The sequence below is a fragment of the Triticum aestivum genome, chromosome 3A (genome assembly GCF_018294505.1).
Source record: "Triticum aestivum cultivar Chinese Spring chromosome 3A, IWGSC CS RefSeq v2.1, whole genome shotgun sequence".
In the NCBI taxonomy this organism is placed as follows: Eukaryota; Viridiplantae; Streptophyta; class Magnoliopsida; order Poales; family Poaceae; genus Triticum; species Triticum aestivum.
Genome location: NC_057800.1, coordinates 64,706,449 through 64,726,722, shown reverse-complemented (window position 1 = coordinate 64,726,722; position 20,274 = coordinate 64,706,449). Strand labels below are relative to the sequence as shown.

Below are 20,274 nucleotides of genomic sequence, written 5' to 3'. Positions count from 1 at the left end.
TCCATTGCATCCTCGCCATCACCCTCCCCCCCCCCCCCCCCCCCCCCCCCCCCCCCCCCCCCCCCGCTGATTTAGCGATGGAAGGTGGTTTCTTGCGAAAAAAATATTATCCTTTTCCTTTGAAACTGCACCGAAAAAAATATTTTGGTGTGAAAATGAGTCCTTGCCCTTCTCTTTTAAAATAAAATCACAACTAACAAACCCATAAGAGTCTACAACAACAAATTCAGCCATGCATGTTAAGAAAAAGAAATTTGTCAATATCTTGTTGACACCAAGTTAAAGGTGTCGGTCGGTCGGTTTTTAAGTCACAAATGAAATTGTACTACTTAATTAACCAACAGATTGATTGACCTCAAATGATAAAACTACATCGATCTCAAATGAATTTGAGCAACACATATCGATCGATACATCGCCATGTATGTTATCATTAACGGGGAGGCGATGATACAGTACCTGCAGCGGGCATGAGATAGATGGAGATGGTAGTGCCCATGTAGGGGTTGGGTCTTTGCTTGTCGAAATCCTACACGTCCATCAACTACTTCTGGTTGAGGTCAAGAGCAATCACCTGCGACGTCCTGGTGTCTTGGCTGCTGGCATTCGTCCAGAGGTACAGCACGCCATCACTGTGGGAGCTGAGGATGGGGTTGGAAACAAAGAGATACTGGGGCATGTTGTAGCCAAGGATATCTTGAGAATGGATCTCGTGCTCCTACCGGAAAAACAGGGTACCCAGACCGTCATTGAGCCCCTCCAAGGTCCACGTGACCACCGCCCAACCATTAGGCATCTATGAGCATGGGTAGGGTTCGGTGTGGACCTGAAGGTCGATGAACCTGATGATGCCGGAGTCACTGGCTAGGGCTATATCCCTAAAGAAGTATGCAATGTCTGTGGTAAGAGGGAGGTGATTTTACGGCTGCCTCGGCTCTGGAAGGGTGACATAGTGGAGCGGGGTGCAGAGGGTGTCATCGGCGGGGGCGGCGAGCACGTTGTAGAGGACTATGCCACCCAGAGGTTGACCCAGCCAGCCCATGATGTCGCCGATGGTGATGACCTTGCCGGGCACAAAGTCGTCAGGCGGTGGTGGATGTGGAAATGCAATGGGCTTGCATCTCCACTGACGGTCCTTGGAGTCGTAGGTGCACAGGTAGTATCCGGAATGGCCGGGGTGGAAATAGTAGTAGGCGAACACCACGATCATGTACGCATCACAGGCATCATCCCTGGGGATGTTGCTGTGGTAACGCAGGACACCAATATCGCCGATAGAGAAGCAGTAAGTTCCCTATTTCCCTTGATGTGCTCTATGCGAAAGAGTTCGCTCCTGCTGTGGCTAAAGTGGGCAATAGGCGGGTCCTTCCTTGGCGAGGCAGATATAATACTAGTGATGGGAAAGTGGCGTTGATCAACGCATGCTTATCTTCCCTACCAATGTTTCTCATGGGTTTCTATTTGCTCTCGGCTAGTACGCACGCAGGCTTCGACAAACATAGAGGTGCTTTTTATTGGAATGCAGCAGACAATAAGCGGAAATACAGATTTGTTAGGTGGAAACTTATGTGTAGACCCAAAAACCTTGGGGTTGGGAATTATTAATACATCCATCATGAATAAATGTTTCTTGATTAAATGGTGGTGGAAAATTATGACAACAAGAGTTGGATCCTTATGGTTCTCCATCCTTAAAGCTAAGTACTTCCCTCTTTCTAGTCCTTTGTTTGCCTCAGCGCGCGGAGACTCTCAATTCTGGAAGGATTTGGTTAAAGTTAGGCCTTTGTTTCTGGCTAATGTTAAGTTTGTGGTTGGGGACGGTTCCTCTGTTCGCTTCTGGTTTGATTAGTGGTGTGGAGACTCACCTCTCTCTGTGAGTTTCCCCACACTTTTTTCTTATTGCCCTAATCTGAATATCTCGATCGCCGAGCTTTTGACTAATAACTGGGACTTGACCTTCCGGCGCTCCCTATCTCCTGTAGAGTTTGAAGATTGGCAAAGGCTTATTGATTTCTTCCCTACACTCTCGGAGGACGTGGGACTCGATGGTCTAGCCTCATACCTCTTCTGGTCGCTTTTCGGTTAAGTCTTTATATTCAAAGCTCGTTGGTGGAACTCCCACCAGCCGATTTACTCAAGTTTGGCGGGCCCGTATCCCCCTGAAAGTTAAGATCTTCCTTTGGTAAGCTTTTAGAGGGCGTCTGCCCGCAGCGGACCAAATTCGTAAGAGGAACGGCCCGAGTTCGAAGTTTTGCGCCCTTTGTGGTGCTCTGGAGGACACGAATCATATATTTTTTTCATTTTGTTTTGGCCAAGCTGGTCTGGAGTTGTGTTAGATCGCGGCTTCATGTCACATGGGATCCCTCGTCCTTCTCTGAGCTCCGGGTCCTTGCTAATTCTTTGACAATCATTACTAAAACGGTCTTTTGGGTAGGACTTGGAGCGATTTGTTGGGCCTTGTGGATGACTAGGAACAAGTTTACCGTCGAGCATGTTTTCCCTGCTAAGCCTGCTGACTACTTATTTAAATCTTGTATGTTCTTGTAGCAGTGGAGATCATTGACTAAGACGGAGGACTATGATGCTCTTGATCTCCTGATTTCTAAAGTGCGGGCCTCAGCATCTTCCCTATCCAGACAAGAGCATGTTGCTTAGCTGATTTTGTGCTGCTTCGACTAGTTTTTGGCTATGTTGTTTTTAGACTCTCCGCCCTGCGTGTCGTGTGCTGGCCTAGGAGCCATGTACCTTTAAACTTCGGGTGAGCCCACGTCTGGGGCATATTTCCGTTTGTCTGGTTGGTTAGTTGCTTGTGTTGAAACTCTACCTGGTGGCTTTATCTATAAAGTCGGACCCATGCCTTTTCTCTAAAAAAGAGTCGGGTGAGTTTCAGCGTCTCCGCCGGCAAGGCTGCTGCCTCATAGACGAAGTAGTCGTAGTTGCTACTTTTGCAGTACAAGGCAGGGTTGTGCCCATGGTAGAGGATGAAGAGGGCAAAATCACCCTCGGTGTTGATCACCCAAGGCTCGCGGACGAACGGGCGGGAGGCGTCTTCTTGTTCCCCGTGATAGTCGTCGTCGGTGCAGCTGGCGGAGCAACAGAAGTAGGAGACGCGAGGCGGCGGCGCCAAGAACAGGCTGACCTGCATCTCCACCTCCACCTCCCTGTCGCGCAGGCTCCTCCGGAATTGATGGCGGGCGGACGTGTGGTTTTTTTGGTGGTCTTTCTTGTCGACCATGTAGGCAGATCTATCGAGGAGGGCTTCTCCCCAGTCCCACACAGTCGCCGCCGCCGCCGCATCCTACGTAGCCGGCGGATGCGGTGAGGCTTCGTGGTAGCCTTTAAGCGACATGGTGGGTTTGTATCTCACACCGGCTATTTGGGTTTGTCTAGGGCACATCTAGATGTGCTCTAGTTATTGCACATCTAAGTGACTAAATCAAATTAGAAAGAAACGGATAAAAGACAAAAAGAAAATGCTTGCACGAATCTTAGTGTAAAATCAATGACATGGGATTTAGATGTGCAATATTTAAAGCACATCTAGATGTGCCTTAGCAAAACTGTATTTAGATTTATTATAGAAGGGGAGGAATAAGGAGGAGAATCAGGTCGTAGTCGGAGCCAGATTCATGGACAAACACGAGTCGGAGAGGAAGAGTCCTCCGGTGCACCCAAGGTCAGGCCAAGGTTCTAGCCGACCCACGAAGCGGTGATTGATGATTTATTGCTTCGTCTATATCTATACTACCCTTTTATTTTTAGAGATTCACAATTTCCAACGTTTTATATTATAAGACAGAGGGAGTAGCTACAAAGCAAAATGAATGAATCTACGTTCTTAAATATGTCTATATAAATTCATATGTAATTCGTATTAAAATATTAAAATATACTTATGCTCTCTCAGGAGTATTTAGAAATGGAGGGAGTAGTAGGTAACTGTTCTCAAGAGTATATACCCCTCCGTTTCTTTTTAGTATGCATATAAGATTTGATTAAAGTCAAACTTTATAAAGTTTGACCAACTTTGAAGAAAATAATATCAACATTTGCAATACTAAAGCTATATGCTATGAAAAATAATTTCATGATGCATCTAACAATATTGATTTCATATTGTGAATTTTGATATTTTTTCTATAAACTTAGTCAAAGTTAACAAAGTTTGACTTTAATCAAATTTTATATATAGACTAAAAGAAATGGAGGGAGTACATATGTCAGCTATTACTAGTAGCTATGTACTAGTAGTAGCTAACTGCTCTTAAGAGTATAAAATCGTTTTGCAAGCTGAATCTTGAAGCATGCGAGCTATCCACTCTTCTCCGCTTTTCAATCACAGTACAGGAAAAATGACAAATTGGTGAAAGGGCTTTAGAGTAAGTTTAGTGGCCAACACCAAAATTAACTGGAAAAGTAAACCATAGTTATACATCTATCATATCAAAAGGAATAGCCAGCAACTAATCAATATTCATACATGGTATGTATCTTTATTTGAGCATATAAGCATTGTGCATCTAACAGCGAAAGGAATGGTAAGATGAAGTATTACATTGCAAGGTAACTGTTTTGTAGAGCAATCCCGAAAAACAAAAGTTTATATTGAACTTAAAATGTTTATCTTGTACTCTCTCCATCCAGAATTACCTGTCGCACAAATGAATAGAAGTGGATGTATCTAGAAGTAAAAATATGTCGTACACGACTTGATTGGTTACCGAAGATCTGGAAAAACAAAAGAAATGATTTCTTGTCAGACATAAACTTGAATTGGGAGTATGACCTGTAATTGAACAATACTTGCTCGCGGTTGTGTTTCTGGCCGTGCTGAAGGAAATATGCCCTAGAGGCAATAATAATGTTATTATTTTATTTCCTTATATCATGATAAATGTTTATTATTCATGCTAGAATTGTATTATCTGGAAACATAATACTTGTGTGAATACATAGACAAATTAACCATCACTAGTATGCCTCTACTTGACTAGCTCGTTAATCAAAGATGGTTATGTTTCCTAACCATAGACATGTGTTGTCATTTGATTAACGAGATCACATTATTAGGAGAATAATGTGATTGACATGACCCATTCCATTAGCTTAGCACCCGATCGTTTAGTATGTTGCTATTGCTTTCTTCATGACTTATACATGTTCCTATGACTATGAGATTATGCAACTCCCGTTTGCCGGAGGAACACTTTGTGTGCTACAAAACGTCACAACGTAACTGGGTGATTATAAAGGATCTCTACAGGTGTCTCCAAAGGTAAATGTTCGGTTGGCGTATTTCGAGATTAGGATTTGTCACTCCGATTGTCGAAGAGGTATCTCTGGGCCCTCTCGGTAATGCACATCACATAAGCCTTGCAAGCATTGCAACTAATGAGTTAGTTGCGAGAGGATGTATTACGAAACGAGTAAAGAGACTTGCCGGTAACGAGATTGAACTAGGTATTGAGATACCGACGATCGCATCTCGGGCAAGTAACATACCGATGACAAAGGGAACAACGTATGTTGTTATGCGGTCTGACCGATAAAGATCTTCATAGAATATGTGGGAGCCAATATGAGCATCCAGGTTCCGCTATTGGTTATTGACCAGAGACATGTCTCGGTCATGTCTACATTGTTCTCGAACCCGTAGGGTCCGCACGCTTAAGGTTTCGATGACAGTTATATTATGAGTTTATGAGTTTTGATGTACCGAAGTTAGTTCGGAGTCCCAGATGTGATCACGGACATGATGAGGAGTCTCGAAATGGTTGAGACATAAAGATTGATATATTGGACGGCTATATTCAAACACCGGAAGTGTTCCGGGTGATTTCAGAGAAAACCGGAGAGCCGGAGGGTTACCGGAACCCCCCCGGGAGAAGTAATGGGCCATATGGGCCTTAGTGGAGAGAGAGAGGGGCAGCCAGGGTGGGTCGCGCGCCTCCTCCCCCTGGTCCGAATTGGACTAGGAGAGGGGGGCGGCGCCCCCCTTTCCTTCTCCCTCCCCACTTCCTTCCCCCTCCTAGTAGGAGTAGGAGGACTCCTCCTTGGTGCGCCATAGGGTCGGCCGGCCTCCTCCCCTTGCTCCTTTATATACGGGGGCAGGGGGCACCCCTAGACACACAAGTTGATCCACGTGATCATTTTCTTAGCTGTGTGCGGTGCCCCCTTCCACCATAATCCTCGATAATATTGTAGTGGTGCTTAGGCGAAGCCCTGCGACAGTTGAACATCAAGACCGTCACCATGCCGTCGTGCTGACAGAACTCTTCCCCGACACTTTGCTGGATCGGAGTCCGGGGATCGTCATCGAGTTGAACGTGTGCTAGAACTCGGAGGTGCCGTACGTTCGGTACTTGGATCGGTCGGATCGGGAAGACGTACGACTACTTCCACTACGTTGTGTCAACACTTCCATTGCCGGTCTACGAGGGTACGTAGACAACACTCTCCCCTCTCGTTGCTATGCATCACCATGATCTTGCATGTGCGTAGGAATTTTTTTGAAATTACTACATTCCCCAACAGTGGCATCCGAGCCTAGGTTTTATATGTTGATGTTATATGCACGAGTAGAACACAAGTGAGTTGTGGGTGATATAAGTCATACTGCTTACCAGCATGTCATACTTTGGTTCGGCGGTATTGTTGGACGAAGCGGCCCGGACCAACATTACGTGTACGCTTACGCGAGACCGGTTCTCCCGACGTGCTTTGCACAAAGGTGGCTAGTGGGTGTCAGTTTCTCCAACTTTAGTTGAACCGAGTGTGGCTACGCCCGGTCCTTGCAAAGGTTAAAACAGCACCAACTTGACAAACTATCGTTGTGGTTTTGATGCGTAGGTAAGATTGGTTCTTGCTTAAGCCCGTAGCAGCCACGTAAAACTTGCAACAACAAAGTAGAGGACGTCTAACTTGTTTTTGCAGGGCATGTTGTGATGTGATATGGTCAAGACATGATGCTAAATTTTATTGTATGAGATGATCATGTTTTGTAACCAAGTTATCGGCAACTGGCAGGAGCCATATGGTTGTCGCTTTATTGTATGCAATGCAATTGCGCTGTAATGCTTTACTTTATCACTAAGCGGTAGCGATAGTCGTGGAAGCATAAGTTTGGCGAGACGACAACGATGCTACGATGGTGATCAAGGTGTCGCGCCGGTGACGATGGTGATCATGGCGGTGCTTCGAAGATGGAGATCACAAGCACAAGATGATGATGGCCATATCATATCACTTATATTGATTGCATGTGATGTTTATCTTTTATGCATCTTATCTTGCTTTGTTTGACGGTAGCATTTTAAGATGATCTCTCACTAATTATCAAGAAGTGTTCTCCCTGAGTATGCACCGTTGCGAAAGTTCTTCGTGCTGAGACACCACGTGATGATCGGGTGTGATAGGCTCTACGTTCAAATACAACGGGTGCAAAACAGTTGCACACGCGGAATACTCAGGTTATACTTGACGAGCCAAGCATATACAGATATGGCCTCGGAACACGGAGACCGAAAGGTCGAGCGTGAATCATATAGTAGATATGATCAACATAGTGATGTTCACCAATGAAACTACTCCATCTCACGTGATGATCGGACATGGTTTAGTTGATTTGGATCACGTAATCACTTAGAGGATTAGAGGGATGTCTATCTAAGTGGGAGTTCTTTAGTAATATGATTAATTGAACCTAAATTTATCATGAACTTAGTACCTGATAGTATCTTGCTTGTTTATGTTTGATTGTAGATAGATGGCCCGTGCTGTTGTTCCGTTGAATTTTAATGCGTTCCTTGAGAAAGCAAAGTTGAAAGATGATGGTAGCAATTACACGGACTGGGTCCGTAACTTGAGGATTATCCTCATTGCTGCACAGAAGAATTACGTCCTGGAAGCACCGCTGGGTGCCAGGCCTGCTGCTGGAGCAACACCAGATGTTATGAACGTCTGGCAGAGCAAAGCTGATGACTACTCGATAGTTCAGTGTGCCATGCTTTACGGCTTAGAATCGGGACTTCAACGACGTTTTGAACGTCATGGAGCATATGAGATGTTCCAGGAGTTGAAGTTAATATTTCAAGCAAATGCCCGGATTGAGAGATATGAAGTCTCCAATAAGTTCTATAGCTGCAAGATGGAGGAGAACAGTTCTGTCAGTGAGCATATACTCAAAATGTCTGGGTATAATAATCACTTGATTCAATTGGGAGTTAATCTTCCAGATGATTGCGTCATTGACAGAATTCTCCAATCACTGCCACCTAGCTACAAGAGCTTCGTGATGAACTATAATATGCAAGGGATGAATAAGACTATTCCCGAGCTCTTCGCAATGCTGAAAGCTGCGGAGGTAGAAATCAAGAAGGAGCATCAAGTGTTGATGGTCAACAAGACCACTAGTTTCAAGAAAAAGGGCAAAGGGAAGAAGAAGGGGAACTTCAAAAAGAACAGCAAGCAAGTTGCTACTCAAGAGAAGAAACCCAAACCTGGACCTAAGCCTGAAACTGAGTGCTTCTACTGCAAGCAGACTGGTCACTGGAAGCGGAACTGCCCCAAGTATTTGGCGGATAAGAAGGATGGCAAGGTGAACAAAGGTATATGTGATATACATGTTATTGATGTGTACCTTACTAATGCTCGCAGTAGCACCTGGGTATTTGATACTGGTTCTGTTGCTAATATTTGCAACTCGAAACAGGGACTACGGATTAAGCGAAGATTGGCTAAGGACGAGGTGACGATGCGCGTGGGAAATGGTTCCAAAGTCGATGTGATCGCGGTCGGCACGCTACCTCTACATCTACCTTCGGGATTAGTATTAGACCTAAATAATTGTTATTTGGTGCCAGCGTTGAGCATGAACATTATATCTGGATCTTGTTTGATGCGAGACGGTTATTCATTTAAATCAGAGAATAATGGTTGTTCTATTTATATGAGTAATATCTTTTATGGTCATGCACCCTTAAAGAGTGGTCTATTCTTATTAAATCTCGATAGTAGTGACACACATATTCATAATGTTGAAGCCAAAAGATGCAGAGTTGATAATGATAGTGCAACTTATTTGTGGCACTGCCGTTTGGGTCATATCGGTGTAAAGCGCATGAAGAAACTCCATACTGATGGACTTTTGGAACCACTTGATTATGAATCGCTTGGTACTTGCGAACCGTGCCTTATGGGTAAGATGACAAAAACACCGTTCTCCGGTACTATGGAGAGAGCAACAGATTTGTTGGAAATCATACATACAGATGTATGTGGTCCGATGAATGTTGAGGCTCGTGGCGGATATTGTTATTTTCTCACATTCACAGATGACTTAAGCAGATATGGGTACATCTACTTAATGAAACATAAGTCTGAAATGTTTGAAAAGTTCAAAGAATTTCAGAGTGAAGTTGAAAATCATCGTAACAAGAAAATAAAATTCCTACGATCTGATCGTGGAGGAGAATATTTGAGTTACGAGTTTGGTGTACATTTGAAACAATGCGGAATAGTTTCGCAACTCACGCCACCCGGAACACCACAGCGTAATGGTGTGTCCGAACGTCGTAATCGTACTTTACTTGATATGGTGCGATCTATGATGTCTCTTACTGATTTACCGCTATCGTTTTGGGGTTATGCTCTAGAGACGGCCGCATTCACGTTAAATAGGGCACCATCAAAATCCGTTGAGACGACGCCTTATGAACTGTGGTTTGGCAAGAAACCAAAGTTGTCGTTTCTGAAAGTTTGGGGTTGCGATGCTTATGTGAAAAAGCTTCAACCTGATAAGCTCGAACCCAAATCGGAGAAATGTGTCTTCATAGGATATCCAAAGGAAACTATTGGATACACCTTCTATCACAGATCCGAAGGCAAGACTTTTGTTGCTAAATTCGGAAACTTTCTAGAGAAGGAGTTTCTCTCGAAAGAAGTGAGTGGGAGGAAAGTAGAACTTGATGAGGTAACTGTACCTGCTCCCTTATTGGAAAGTAGTACATCACAGAAACCAGTTTCTGTGACACCTACACCAATTAGTGAGGAAGCTAATGATGATGATCATGAAACTTCAGAACAAGATACTACTGAACCTCGTAGATCAACCATGGTAAGATCCGCACATGAGTGGTACGGTAATCCCGTTCTGGAAGTCATGCTACTAGATCATGATGAACCTACGAACTATGGAGAAGCGATGGTGAGCCCAGATTCCGCAAAATGGCTTGAAGCCATGAAATCTGAGATGGGATCCATGAGAACAAAGTATGGACTTTGGTTGACTTGCCCAATGATCGGCAAGCAATTGAGAATAAATGGATCTTCAAGAAGAAGACTGACGCTGACGGTAATGTTACTGTCTACAAAGCTCGACTTGTCGCAAAAGGTTTTCGACAAGTTCAAGGGATTGACTACGATGAGACCTTCTCACCCGTAGCGATGCTTAAGTCTGTCCGAATCATGTTAGCAATTGCCGCATTTTATGATTATGAAATTTGGCAGATGGATGTCAAAACTGCATTCCTGAATGGATTTCTGGAAGAAGAGTTGTATATGATGCAGCCGGAAGGTTTTGTCGATCCAAAGGGAGCTAACAAAGTGTGCAAGCTCCAGCGATCCATTTATGGACTGGTGCAAGCCTCTCGGAGTTGGAATAAACGCTTTGATAGTGTGATCAAAGCATTTGGTTTTGTACAGACTTTTGGAGAAGCCTGTATTTACAAGAAAGTGAGTGGGAGCTCTGTAGCATTTCTGATATTATATGTAGATGACATATTACTAATCGGAAATGATATAGAATTTCTGGATAGCATAAAGGGATACTTGAATAAGAGTTTTTCAATGAAAGACCTCGGTGAAGCTGCTTACATATTGGGCATTAAGATCTATAGAGACAGATCAAGACGCTTAATTGGACTTTCACAAAGCACATACCTTGACAAAGTTTTGAAAAAGTTCAAAATGGATCAAGCAAAGAAAGGATTCTTGCCTGTGTTACAAGGTGTGAAATTGAGTAAGACTCAATGCCCGACCAATGCAGAAGATAGAGAGAAAATGAAAGATGTTCCCTATGCTTCAGCCATAGGCTCTATCATGTATGCAATGCTGTGTACCAGACCTGATGTGTGTCTTGCTATAAGTCTAGCAGGGAGGTACCAAAGTAATCCAGGAGTGGATCACTGGACAGCGGTCAAGAACATCCTGAAATACCTGAAAAGGACTAAGGATATGTTTCTCATATATGGAGGTGACAAAGAGCTCATCGTAAATGGTTACGTTGATGCAAGCTTTGACACTGATCCGGACGATTCTAAATCGCAAACCGGATACGTGTTTACATTAAACGGTGGAGCTGTCAGTTGGTGCAGTTCTAAACAAAGCGTTGTGGCGGGATCTACATGTGAAGCGGAGTACATAGCTGCTTCGGAAGCAGCAAACGAAGGAGTCTGGATGAAGGAGTTCATATCCGATCTAGGTGTCATACCTAGTGCATCGGGTCCAATGAAAATCTTTTGTGACAATACTGGTGCAATTGCCTTGGCAAAGGAATCCAGATTTCACAAGAGAACCAAGCACATCAAGAGACGCTTCAATTCCATCCGGGATCTAGTCCAGGTGGGAGACATAGAGATTTGCAAGATACATACGGATCTGAATGTTGCAGACCCATTGACTAAGCCTCTTCCACGAGCAAAACATGATCAGCACCAAAGCTCCATGGGTGTTAGAATCATTACTGTGTAATCTAGATTATTGACTCTAGTGCAAGTGGGAGACTGAAGGAAATATGCCCTAGAGGCAATAATAATGTTATTATTTTATTTCCTTATATCATGATAAATGTTTATTATTCATGCTAGAATTGTATTATCCGGAAACATAATACTTGTGTGAATACATAGACAAACTAAACGTCACTAGTATGCCTCTACTTGACTAGCTCGTTAATCAAAGATGGTTATGTTTCCTAACCATAGACATGTGTTGTCATTTGATTAACGGGATCACATTATTAGGAGAATGATGTGATTGACATGACCCATTCCATTAGCTTAGCACCCGATCGTTTAGTATGTTGCTATTGCTTTCTTCATGACTTATACATGTTCCTATGACTATGAGATTATGCAACTCCCGTTTGCCGGAGGAACACTTTGTGTGCTACCAAACGTCACAACGTAACTGGGTGATTATAAAGGAGCTCTACAGGTGTCTCCAAAGGTAAATGTTGGGTTGGCGTATTTCGAGATTAGGATTTGTCACTCCGATTGTCGGAGAGGTATCTCTGGGCCCTCTCGGTAATGCACATCACATAAGCCTTGCAAGCATTGCAACTAATGAGTTAGTTGCGAGATGATGTATTACGAAACGAGTAAAGAGACTTGCCGGTAACGAGATTGAACTAGGTATTGAGATACCGACGATCGAATCTCGGGCAAGTAACATACCGATGACAAAGGGAACAACGTATGTTGTTATGCGGTCTGACCGATAAAGATCTTCGTAGAATATGTGGGAGCCAATATGAGCATCTAGGTTCCGCTATTGGTTATTGACCAGAGACATGTCTCGGTCATGTCTACATTGTTCTCGAACCCGTAGGGTCCGCACGCTTAAGGTTTCGATGACAGTTATATTATGAGTTTATGAGTTTTGATGAACCGAAGTTAGTTCGGAGTTCCGGATGTGATCACGGACATGACGAGGAGTCTCGAAATGGTTGAGACATAAAGATTGATATATTGGACGGCTATATTCGGACACCGGAAGTGTTCCGGGTGATTTCGGAGAAAACCGGAGAGCCGGAGGGTTACCGGAACCCCCCCGGGAGAAGTAATGGGCCATATGGGCCTTAGTGGAGAGAGAGAGGGGCAGCCAGGGTGGGCCGCGCGCCTCCTCCCCCTGGTCCGAATTGGACTAGGAGAGGGGGGCGGCGCCCCCCTTTCCTTCTCCCTCCCCACTTCCTTCCCCCTCCTAGTAGGAGTAGGAGGACTCCTCCTTGGTGCGCCATAGGGCCGGCCTGCCTCCTCCCCTTGCTCCTTTATATACGGGGGCAGGGGGCACCCCTAGACACACAAGTTGATCCACGTGATCGTTTTCTTAGCCGTGTGCTGTGCCCCCTTCCATCATAATCCTCGATGATATTGTAGTGGTGCTTAGGCGAAGCCCTGCGACAGTTGAACATCAAGATCGTCACCACGCCGTCGTGCTGACGGAACTCTTCCCCGACACTTTGCTGGATCGGAGTCCGGGGATTGTCATCGAGCTGAACGTGTGCTAGAACTCGGAGGTGCCGTACGTTCGGTACTTGGATCGGTCAGATCGGGAAGACGTACGACTACTTCCACTACGTTGTGTCAACACTTCCGTTGCCGGTCTACGAGGGTACGTAGACAACACTCTCCCCTCTCGTTGCTATGCATCACCATGATCTTGCGTGTGCGTGGGAAATTTTTTGAAATTACTACGTTCTCCAACACGTGCCTCTCCCACATTTGTGGTCTCATGATCTACACAACATAATAATTATTATATACTTCATCCGTCCTGAATTACTTGTCATAAAAATGGATATGAATGTATGTATCTAGAACTAAAAGTATGTCTAGATAAATCCATTTCCATGACAAGTAATACCGGACAAAAGGAGTACTAATTAGTTCATGGACATATTTGTCTATCTTACACACACAAAATGCACATGATTCAGAGTTGCCAACCTTAAGCATATTTTTCTATCTAGATAGAAGTTGGGTAATGATATAGCTAGTATTGAACCTAATAGGGCCATGAGTAATTTTTTTCCTAGTTCAATCTTGAGAGTCAGGATTTGCCCTCTGATGCATAGTGTGTGCAACATCGTACGAGTGGTTATAATGCAGTTCCGAAGGATTAATTTGCATGTGTTTGAAACCAAGAAATGGGGCCATGGAAGATGAAATACGGGGAGCTATTTCCGAAGGATAAATTATCATGTCATAGAAACTGAACTCTTTTTATTTGTTTTAACTTTATCTCCCCCGTATGATAAGAGTGTTGATAATATGTATATTCCAGGTGCAACAAGGTACATAGGGATGAAGAAGTGCTCCTTCTATGGTGAAGAACATTGTAGATGTTGATATGCAGAGAGGGCAATTTCTATCGATCCTGATCTATTCTCTTATGATCCAATGATAGGAAAACAAACATTTCGGCCTGAGCGCAACCCACTCTTAACCTTTGGTTGGGCCTTAGATCACAACCCAATACTAGTATGAACAAAGGATCGCTGTCGATCGAGAAAAGAAAAAAGGCAGGGCGGCCACCGCTGTTGACGAGAAAGAAAGGAAACCTTACCATGTCGCTGCCGCCAGGCAGCTGTCGCATGCCGTGCCTCACCCGGACATCCCGTTCAGGTGCTCGGCGTTCGCTCTACCCAACATGCCGATAATCTTCCCCTTCCATCTCATTCTTCGTTGCTTCCTCAAGCAATTGCCCTGGCGAGGTGTCGACCTCGTTCGATGTTCCTCCAGTCATGTCTCGAGGAGGAGTAACCCCGACGACATGTGCCCTTCGGCATTCCGCTCAACAGCAACAACAATGGTAGTTCATATCTCAGACTCTCTCAATTCCCAAGTCTCAATTTTCACGTTGTTAATGCTCAAAAGGAGGCCTCTTAAGTTCTTTGAGGCTTCTAGAAGCTTATTGTGAAAAAAAGACAGAAGTCTGAAATAAACTTGTTTTGGCCACATGACTTAACTTATTCCACCACCCTCTCGCAACGAGAAAAGACCGGGCAAGGGTGCTTTCCGCAACTTCCACATAAACCCGAAGGGGTTGCCCAAAGAAAAAACTTAAACACGAAGGGTATAGCAAAATGCCAGTGTTTTTGTTTAACGAAAATACTAACGTCCACATATGTGGGTGTTTGCATCTCGTTCACACGCATGGATCAACGTCGATTTGAGTTTGCACGAATCTTGGCATGTTTGGTCAGATTTTTTATGTCACGTAGGATTAGTCTGATGTGTGGACATTCATTCGGTCGTCCACACGTCTATTTCCACACGTGGAGGTGCTGGTGTGTGCTCGTTTAGCAGTTCGCCCACACGTCAGCTTTCAACACACACAGAGGGGCTGGTGTGTGGGCGTTTATCAGTTCGCCCACACGTCCATCTCCTCTCCCACACCTAAAGCTATCAGTTGCCATGTGTTTTGCAGGGTACATGGTAATTGCCCTAGTATGTTTGTAAGCAGATGACAACTCTCTCTTTATCCGAACATGTTATTTTGCCATGTCTTTTTGTAGTGCTACATGGCAACTGTCTAGTGTTTAGTAGATGACAACTTCTAAAATTACTACCGCACCCACACACCCGTCTTCTCTCCCACACCCAAAGCTGTCCGTTGCCATGTGTTTTGCAGGGTACATAGCAACTGCCCCTAGTGTACTTGTAAGCAGATGTCAACTCTATCTTTACCTGAACATGTTATTTTGCCATTTCTTCTTGTAGTGCTACATTGCAACTGCCTAGTGTTAGTAGGTGGCAACTCCTAAAGTTTTCAAATCATGACAACTGTAGTAGACCAGACCACATATGGCAACAACTGCAGTTGTCCAAAAATGACATCTGGAACTTGACATGAGATGGCAACTGCAGTTGAGCAACCATGACAACTGTAGTTGTCCGACATGGCAACTGCAGTTAAACGAACATGGAAGAGGATCCAGACCATGGCAACTACGGGGACGCGTGATGACTGTCACACGGGGCGTGCGGGACCATGAGGTAGGAGGCCTAGCGTACGGGCGTGTGGGCGTTATCTATTTTGCCCACAGGTAGGCATGTGGGAGGGATCACGAGACAAAAAAAGAGGCGTGTGGGCATTATTTGTTTTGACCACGCATAGACGTGTGAGCTGGTTCTCTTAAACACCACACAGAACGTGTGGTCAGACCCTTTAACGCCCACACGTGTGGGCGTTATCCGCATCCTTTTTAATTGTTTGTATTGCTTACCACATGTGTCGTGGTCGAAATTTCACTGTTTGATCATATTACATCAGGAATGCCACTGCCAGGCCCGCGGTCACATCCGACTATACCTGGGCAAACCTTGAGCCGGACCGGGCTTCGGGCCGGGCCTAGCCAAGCCCGAGCCAAAAAACCTGGTCCTGAGCCCGGCCCGGCCATCGGGCCTAGTTTTTTGGCCCAAGCCCGGCCCGAACACGCAAAAGCCCGTCGGGCCTCGGGCCGGGCTCCTTCAAAAAACTGCAAAAATGACGGGCCCAACCAGACCATCGGGCTCAAAATCTAGGCCCGAGCCCGGCCCGGAAGCAGCGTCGGGCCGGGCTGCCCATGGCCACCAGGACTACACCCGACCCCCACGCCGAAGAAAAAACACGCGAACCCCACACTCCCCTCCGCAGCAAGCCGCCGCCGCCGCCGGTTCCCTTCTGCGCTGCTCCTCGCCGCGGCTCTCTCCGGCGAATCTGCATGGCCGGTGGGTAGCCCCCATCTCCCGCCCTGCTCCTCCCTATCGCCCCGCCCGCTCCCTGTCTCCAGCAGCAGCCGACGCCCCACTCCGGCGGCCGACTGCCCACTCCGGCGGAAGCCCCCCCGTTCCCTCTCACCACCTCCCAGGCCGTGGCCATGAGCTCGTCCGGTAAGGTGACGATCTTCTCCGATTCTTTGCAACATTTTCAGATTTGCCATGAGGTGCTGCTGGTACCTGGTAGTGTGGTTGTGCTTTGGCCTGGATGTGCTTTGATCTTTATGCAGTAGAGGTACCTCCGAGCATGAGCAGTAGCATAATTTTTGATCTGGATGTGCTTTGTCCTGATTTTGCAAAGTACCACTCCCTCCGTTCCGAATTACTTGTCTTAGATTTGTCTAGATACGGAGGTATATAGCACTAAAATGAGTCTAGATACATCCGTATCTAGACAAATCCAAGACAAGTAATTCGGAACGGAGGGAGTAGTACTGATGGTTGCTCCCTGGTTGCTGCTATATTTTGTATGTGTAGTGTGGTCTGTTTAGTGTGGGTGATTGGTTTTATATTTGCATTACAACAAAAATTGGTATGTTTATCAAATGCTGAAATACAAAGAAATGCATTTATCTCTTTTCTGTTGCTGCTGGCCTCAAACATATAGCCATTTGCCTGGATGGAAACATGATCTTCAGTTCTATGGATATGTTTGGTTCGAAATTTTCAGCCGTTAACTGATTACACCGCAACTTGAAAGCTTTACATGCGTTTGTTTCACATGGCCTGTAATCAAGTCCCATGTAATCCGTTTACATCACAGCTCATGGTCGATACCGCCCACTCCCCAGCTGAATCGGAAACCATTACCGGGTCGAGTGAGTCACTTGCATTTAGGTGCAGATCCTGGATGCCTGGCAATTTACATGTGCAATTTTGATCTTTTTAATCCATTTGTTTTGGATTTGGATCCAGTACTTCCAATTTTCAAGGTAATGCAGAGTTGCTGTTTAGAAAAGATTTTTCCTAACTGTGTTCTAAACCGAACATTACACTGTACTTGTATACCGTTACATTGCAAAACAAACAGAGTTGAGTTTTTCCCACTCCTTTTCCATTACCAGCGTATTCTGATTCAACTACCATTTTTTTTGTTGAGTTATGCAACATAGCTTGACCTTTGTTGCCTTGAAACTGGGTTTTTTTGCCCTTAGTTTCTCGCCCGGGGTGTCAGCCAATCCTGGCTCCGCCACTGCGTCAAGGTGATTACGGATGAGCAGATAGAGGTGCTCCGGAAGCAGATCTCCATCTACGCCATAATCTGCGAGCAGCTCATCGAGATGCACCGTGCCCTCACCACGCACCAGGACTCCATTGCTGGTATGCACACCCATACACCATCTACACACGCTTGATGGCTCGGTTTACTCTTTCCGCGTAAAGCGAGTAAAAGGCTCTCTCCCTCCCTCCCCCCTCCCTCCCTTGGACGTAGCGTTGTTTCTTTCTGAATAAAATTCAAGGCTTGTTGGATCTGTAAAAGTACTAGTAGTACTTTGTTATGAGCTGATCGAATAGGTAGTATGATGATTCGGATCTGTTTATCCATTTTACCAATTTCTTGGTGAGAATGCTGCTTTTACTGTTTGCTAATTCATGCATGAGCAAGCCCCACACATTACTATTGCTGGTCAGTCCGTTGTTTTTGACTGGTGGTGAAAGTACGATTTGACTCTATTCATGCTAGTGGATGCTTAGTTGTGGCTATGTACCATCCTTTGAGATTATCTGGTGTTGTTATAGATTGGTTGATGATTGTGATGGTAATGCAGGGGACCGGTGATAAGATGTGGTTCATGGTGTGCCATCTTCGATCATTAATTATGCAGGGTCTTGTTAATGTGTCTTTTTTTTTAGCACACTCATAACTCCTGAAGATAGGAATTGGCATCCTCTTGATGAATGTAACGAGACATTTGAGAGATTGTGTTATTAGGCCATTGAAAGTACTCCCTTATAAGCTTGACATGCAGGAATCTCATAGCATGTTACTTACCTAATTATCTTTCTACTGGGTCCAACACTAATTCTTATTCTGCCATTCCAATAATTTTATGACTTACATACAATTTGCACACTTGCCCATTTCGTACTGAAACATTAGTTGATAATTTACTCTCAAGTCAACTAGCTAGATTCCTTCAAAACTTAAGCATGCTTTTTTTCTTCTAATTAGCAACTTCTGTGAACTTCTTGTAAGCCTTGTAATATTTTTTGAACCATCCTAGGATATTTTTTTATGATCATTCATCTAGTACCACTGAAAGATTGTGCTTTTATGACACACTCCCGAAACATAGACCTATGGCAAGAGCTGTTTTAGATAGGCTCCTGAAATACAGTTTGTTGAGCCTCTTCATATTCTCAGTTTTTCTGTTGATCTATTTTACTGTAGCAGTTAGTTTATTTTCTTTGTAGTCAACTAAAATTTCTTTATTTTTTTCAGGTATGAGTCTTGATAATCTGTACTGTGATCCTCTAATGGTTCATGGAGGCCACAAGATCACCGCGAGGCAGCGATGGACACCAACCCAGATGCAGCTGCAGATCCTCGAGAACATTTTCGACCAAGGAAATGGAACACCAAGCAAGCAGAAGATAAAGGACATCACAGCGGAGCTCTCGCAGCACGGCCAGATCTCGGAGACCAATGTCTACAACTGGTTCCAGAACAGACGTGCACGCTCGAAGTGGAAGCAGGCAGCTTCTTCTCTACCAAATAACGCCGAATCCGAAGCCGAGGGGGATGAGGAGTCCCTGACCGACAAGAAGCCTAGATCAGACGGGTCACAGCAGCAGAACATGGCTGTGAGAGCTCACAACCCTGAGAGGATCTCAGAGATGCACCGTCACTTCGATGCAGCAGAGCGTGGGCAGGTCCGTGGTCCGAAGATGTATGGGTCCAGCAACGACAGCTCGAGATAGTCGGGCGGTCTGGGCCAGATGTCTTTCTACGAGAACGTCGTGTTGAATCCAAGTATGCTGAGCTGAGGAGAGCGGATTTTCAGCGGACGAGCACCTTGGGTGTCGGTATCTGGACCATTCATATCTGCCTCGTGATGTGCCGCTGGGAAATTGTCTCGGTAGAACTCGCAGTAATACAAACCGAATACGATAGGCTGGTCGTTGGAGTGAATGTGCCATGCATGGGTGGCAGAGGACCTGAGCCCAAACAGTGTGAGCAATTACTGATACAACTAGATGATACCACGCACGTTGCTGCGGGAACTTGTAATAATCCACATGTGAAAGATTATGGAGTGAAAATAAGTAAACAATGAAAAAAACTATGTTATTTCAAACCTTTGCTGGTATAGAAAGTGACAATAAGTAAGCAATTAAAAATATATGTTTATTTGAGCCTTTATTGGTACTATGTGAAAAGTCGGAAAATTAGTATATCGTAGAGTAGTATCTCATATTTTTGTAATTAAAATGCATTGCTTTTTCCACAAAATTGAAATGCATCACTAACATGAGAAAATAGGACATACAGTTCATGAAAATTATGAAAAAGAGCAAGCGATGCTATTTACACGACATTGTGAGGACGAATTTTGCACGACAACGCATATTAGTTCGGACATTCATATTATTAAAATGCAGTAGACAGCTCGAGTTGCCATCGTGTAGCTGTCGTGCAGACTTAATCGTCCACACAGCTGTTCCGTTACTGAAAACATGCGAAGCCCAGTCAGAACCTACTGAAAGAAAGGCGAGACACAAAACCTCTAATGCA

General features: G+C 44.8%; 1 protein-coding gene across 3 annotated transcripts; it reads left to right on the top strand.

Annotated features, from left to right (window-relative positions):
* Nucleotides 1-16,340: 16,340 nt before the first annotated feature.
* Nucleotides 16,341-19,837, top strand: LOC123060324 (WUSCHEL-related homeobox 8). Of its 3 annotated transcripts, none has more exons than XM_044482993.1 (3): nucleotides 16,341-16,657; nucleotides 17,693-17,858; nucleotides 18,982-19,837. In XM_044482993.1, the coding sequence occupies exons 1-3, from the start codon at nucleotides 16,640-16,642 to the stop codon at nucleotides 19,458-19,460; spliced, it is 663 nt and encodes a 220-aa protein (XP_044338928.1). In that variant the 5' UTR covers nucleotides 16,341-16,639; the 3' UTR covers nucleotides 19,461-19,837. The 3 variants fall into 3 exon arrangements, with proteins under 3 accessions (XP_044338928.1, XP_044338930.1, XP_044338929.1); XM_044482995.1 differs by having other exon boundaries at nucleotides 16,362-16,652; XM_044482994.1 differs by having other exon boundaries at nucleotides 16,362-16,652; nucleotides 17,651-17,858.
* Nucleotides 19,838-20,274: the final 437 nt, after the last annotated feature.